Source organism: Bidens hawaiensis, unplaced genomic scaffold (genome assembly GCF_021521415.1).
Source record: "Bidens hawaiensis isolate Kalapana, Puna unplaced genomic scaffold, B.hawaiensis_p1.1 tig00013503_1, whole genome shotgun sequence".
NCBI lineage: Eukaryota > Viridiplantae > Streptophyta > Magnoliopsida > Asterales > Asteraceae > Bidens > Bidens hawaiensis.
In genome coordinates, this window is record NW_027492145.1 from 661,301 (window position 1) to 666,284 (window position 4,984).

Genomic DNA, 4,984 nt, shown 5'->3' on the forward strand with positions numbered 1-4,984 from the left:
CATATAATCTTTATGATCTTTTAGTTATCAACAAAACAAAAACAAAAGCCAACTATATTCATAATTCAATAAGATGAAACTATTTCCAATAACATTTTGTTTCTCAAAAGGTTCCATTACCAATTATCCACAACCAATCAAGTGCGACACCTGCGAAAATTCCTCCTAAAAGAAACACCACCAAAATGTTTCCTAGAGCGTTCGCCTCCGGACCCTAAAAAATCCACATCAAAACACAATCTCAAGTCATGAGAGTACGGTAAATACTTACAAAGGAAATTCTAATCACTTTCTTGTAACATGAACTCACCGTGTAACCTTTAGGAGCTGCAGTCATAACACATACAGTGAGATAACCATTTGTCAACCCGAGCAAAGATATAAGCATGATCATCCAACCCTGGTCACCGTATTTCGCAGTGAAATAGAAAGCGGGAATGAATAAGAAACGTGATAATATAGCAATGATCAACCCTTTTCGTGATTCAATCTTAACAGATTTAATTAGAGGAATGTATCTTGCTATGAGATCCCAAACATTGTACATTGCGATTAGAACGAGAGGGTACCTATTTAAAAAACCATCAGTATATATGACAACTAAAGGCCAAGCAACAAATGAACCTGTAATAGAGGTAACAAGATGAGGCCATGTTATATAGGTTCGGAAAATGGGTCAAAACATATTTGGTTGCAGCAAGTCATGGGCAAACTTAACTGATCAGCAAACATGTTTTTAATTGTTTACTAATTATAGTAATTAGTGTATCAGTTATAAAATACAAAAAAAATAATAATATAACTAATTAGTGATGTTAATTTTTAAATTCAATGGTTTAAGTGGATGTATATAGTAAAATTTAGCATTGGATGTATTTCAAATCAATATTTTGATACTTTTTAACTAAAATTATCGATTTAACCCATTTGACATAAAACACAACCCGAATCAAACCGTCTATAAATAAATGGTTTTATGAGAAAATACCATGAGCCCAGCTTATGAGTTCCTGTGTTTTCATACAAGAAGCCAGGGAAAATGGACAGAGTAAGGACATATATCAAGAACAAATCCAATGCGTAATCGATGTTCTTGTACAACAGTTCTTTATTGCTCAATCGCGTAGGAAGCTTAGCATCAGTACCATCCTGCAAATATATGGAAAAAAAACACAAAACATTTTTCATAAACACTTTGCAACAATTTTCAAACTTTAAAACTTTTATCCTCTCCATAAAAAATAAGAAAAATTACTTTTCCGTTAACCTCAGTTTGGATGCCTGCTGCAGCAAGATCAGATGTAACAGTTTTTGACCCTTCTCGTGCTGCTTTAGCACGATAATACTTCACAATTGGTAATTTCGCAAACACAAATGCGTAGAGCAAAGTGCATAAAAACTCAAAGAATGCAGATATTGCAAGGAATAACACTGCAAAGTAATAATAAATAATCAAGCAAAATTAACATTGAAAACACTAATTTAAATAATCGAACAATGTACACTTACTAGTCCCTTTACGTAAGCCATGAGAAGATTTGTCAAATGCGGCTTTTGTAATCAGTCTTAACCCAGAGGTTAGAACACCTGATGCTGCTAATCCAGCAAAGAAAGACTGCAAGAACAGAAACAACGCATATTTGATATGCCGAAGAGCTAGTTTCACATGTGAAATTGTGAGTGTGCACATTCTTTGATTTTTAAGAGCATAATCTCACTTGGATGAATTCTGGATTCATAAAGGCCAAATCTCCAACCATTCCACCTTGAACATGAGCATCAGCCATACCAAAACCAGCCACGAAAACACATATGGCAATGTAGTTTCCGATCCCACCTTTCCCGGATGAGGCTAAATCTACCTGTGAGCATGTTAAAAACAATGTTTTGTTGAATAAATGCATACAAGTGATCATGCTAAAAAATGTCTTAAATTTGAAAGTTTGGCTTACCACAATGAGGCCTAGAGTGCATAGAAAGAATAATACGTATCCTGCAATGTTACGTTTCCTAGTATCGACCTTGGATTCGTTATATGCAAGTATCGCCATTGTTCCTAAAGCGAACGGTTGGTAGACGAGGGTAAGTACCCTTGATGGATGGTAATCCTACACATAGCCGAATCGAAACATTTGATTATATTTTTTCTTTTTTCTATAACTGAGTTTTGTAGTTTAGATATGTTCAAATTACAGAACATAACTTTAGGGAACCATCATTAAAGCCAGACACTATATTTCTCTTTCTTTTATGAATAATAATAATATAATACTGTATATTAATTCAATTATTTTAGTTTTGAAAAAGGAATCATGTTTCTAATTCTATTTATTAGCAGTAAAGGATGTGACCTGTAACCCATGATCAATTCATTTGTAACAGCAACCAATCAATAAATTATCAATTAAAAGGTCAAAACCTCATAATAAATTATGGTGCACAATAAAATAAATAAAAGTTTTGAAACATAAAAAGATGAATCTTCAAGAATTTTGACTCACAGGAAACAATGCATAGTAGTAGTCCCCAATGGTTAGCATACTATTCCATGACACCAAAGATCCAAATCCAAGAATCCAACATACTATAACAGCAATCCCCTTCCCCTAAACATTCAAAAAATCATCAAAATATGAAATATCAATATTTCATAATAAAAATATAACACAAACCTCAACTTTCACATGAGTTTCATAAGAACCTGGAACATCCATGGTATCCATACTGCATAAACATATTAGAAAAAAAAACATAAGTTTCTTTGAATCTTTCACGTATAAAAGATCAAAAAGGAAAACTTTTAAAAACCCACATGCGATTGCAAAGAGTGAGTTTTGATGATGGTGGGATAAAAAGAAACAAATTGGCACATATAAATTTATACCAAGAAATAGGCAAGATTCTTGTTTTAGGTTCAATGATTCGCCATTTATGTAACAAAATAACAAACAAAACAAGTAAAAGCAAAAAAAAAAAATGATCTTACCAAAGATGGAGTCAAATGTGTGTTTAGGTGAAGTGTGTGAACTGGATCGTAAGAGTTGAAAACTCTACAAGATTTGAAGATATCCTCTTACTTTAGAGTCTATGGGGGTAGATATGGAGATGATGATGATTTATAATGGGAATCTGCATATAAATCATTAAAAAGTGATTCCGGTATAATTTGGTAAGGTATTGAATATTAAAATTCAAATATTTGCTTTCACGAAATTTAAGGTATTCAAACGAGATAATAAAGGAGCGGATCGTAAAGTCTGTTTCCAGTGGGTACAGCCTTGCCGCTAAATGAGGAAATTATAATTATCAAATCAACTCATTTCAATACTTTGATATTTTTTTAGTTTAATTTTATTAATTATAAATAAACAAACAAGCATACACGGTGATGTCTAGGGAGGTGTGATGGGGGCATTGAGAGACGTTTTCGGTGAGACCCTAACTCTAGAAAACAAAGTTTTTAAGTGTAATGAAATATATAAGACAGATAATATAAAGTGTAATCAGGTGAGTCATAACAAAGAGACATTTAATAATAAAAGTGATATCATATCGGTAACATAGAGGCAATGCAAAAACTAAAATATAAACATGCATACAAGCAACGCATGAACAAAAGTATAAAACCATAATAGTACCGTAAGACTATGTGAATTGTAGGGGAGCTATTTTGGGAGGAAAAATTTGACATGTGGTGGCACATCAGTAGTGGGCAATTTTCATTTTAGGGTGTTGAAGAAACACTAACCGGACCCCGGGCAGATTACTGGTAACCTGGGGGTTAGATAGATGTTTCCCACGAGGGGTTAGACCCTGAGAAGATGGTTCTTCTGATAACCTGCAAAACAGACACCGTGAGCTCGTCACTGAGAAGGGGGGGGGGGGGGTTCCTCCTTGTGACCACCCTCCGGCGTGAGAATCAGACTAGATTGCTCTTTAAATATAAAAGTATATTAAGAGATTGCTAGAGCAGATATCAGGTATAATATGATGATAATCCGATAAGATATGATAATACAAGATAAGATGAGATGGTCATACCATTTGTGGTATTTATAGCCGAAGGTAGGTTTCCAAGGAGGTATGGCCGGCTGCAACAGTGTTCCTGTTCCACCAACAGTAGCCTACGCACGTGCCCTGCTGGTAGTTGGTGGGTAGGTAGCGGCTGACAGCGACCAGACCTGCTGTATACTATTCCTTTTCCACCAACTGTCAGCTACGCACGTGGTATGACAAGAGTTGGTGAGTAGGCAGCGGCTAATAGTGACATACAGTGTAGGAGCATGCTGCTCGCCATACTGTTGTCTATAAGCTGTCGTATCTTTAGTCAGATCTTTTTCCCATACCTCGTCAGGTACAGTACAGAAGATCTTCCTGTATCGTACGGACTGGCTTATTTGGGCGGGAGTATTCCCCCTCCCGCCCTTGTGCGAGATTGTTCCCGGCTTCGCTCATTCCTTCAGGTGACACTGAACGATTGAGAGCTAAGTGCCTTGTGCGTGTAGCCTTGCTGCGCGGGTGGCCTTCCCTAATGGCTTGTATCCGAGGCTGCGGGGACAGGCGGAGTCCTTCACCATTGGGAGGCATTTCCTGCGGGACCAGCTTGCGTACTGCGCGTAAGGGCGTCACGTCTCTGAGCATGGTTGGTCCTGCGGATCCAGTTGGTTTCTGCGCAGACGTCCCTGTTTAAGGTGAGTCTTGCGGGTCCAACTGGGCTCTGCTGGGACCTACCTCTTCAAGTCCCCCCAGTCCAATGTTCTTCTCATGCGTGTTTAATAAAGTGAGGTGAACTTTTGGACTTTAAGCAAAGGGTTTTGAAAAGGGTTTTTTAAGGTTTTCCATGGGGATTCTTCCCGCGGAAGTCCTTGTCACTTGCAGAAATTCCCGAGTTTCCTGCTTGGTCTTTGGGTATGATGCGGGTAGGTCTGTAACCTCCTCGCAAGTCAGGAGCGTTGAGTCCCACTTGTGTGGATTCTCCATGAGG

The 4,984-nt window shown here is 37.2% G+C and overlaps 1 protein-coding gene across 1 annotated transcript; it reads right to left on the bottom strand.

Moving 5' to 3' along the window:
• On the bottom strand, positions 1-2,744 carry LOC143544230 (equilibrative nucleotide transporter 3-like). Its single transcript, XM_077036375.1, has 9 exons — positions 2,673-2,744; positions 2,502-2,606; positions 1,953-2,108; positions 1,719-1,862; positions 1,510-1,615; positions 1,256-1,431; positions 989-1,149; positions 311-569; positions 1-214 (listed from the first exon to the last, which is right to left on the bottom strand). Exons 1-9 carry the CDS (start codon positions 2,721-2,723, stop codon positions 104-106), a joined length of 1,269 nt encoding a protein of 422 aa, XP_076892490.1. The 5' UTR covers positions 2,724-2,744; the 3' UTR covers positions 1-103.
• Between the last annotated feature and the right edge of the window lie 2,240 nt (positions 2,745-4,984).

What these genes read in the sequence shown, in the direction of transcription:
- LOC143544230 (XM_077036375.1), bottom strand. Translation starts at nt 2,723, where the DNA reads ATGGATACCATGGATGTTCCAGGTTCTTATGAAACTCATGTGAAAGTT. An exon ending in AAACTCATGTGAAAGTTGAG is followed by an intron (nt 2,607 to 2,672) that starts GTTTGTGTTATA and finishes TTGAATGTTTAG; the next exon opens with GGGAAGGGGATTGCTGTTAT. An exon ending in CAGCTCCTAAAGGTTACACG is followed by an intron (nt 215 to 310) that starts GTGAGTTCATGT and finishes TGGATTTTTTAG; the next exon opens with GGTCCGGAGGCGAACGCTCT.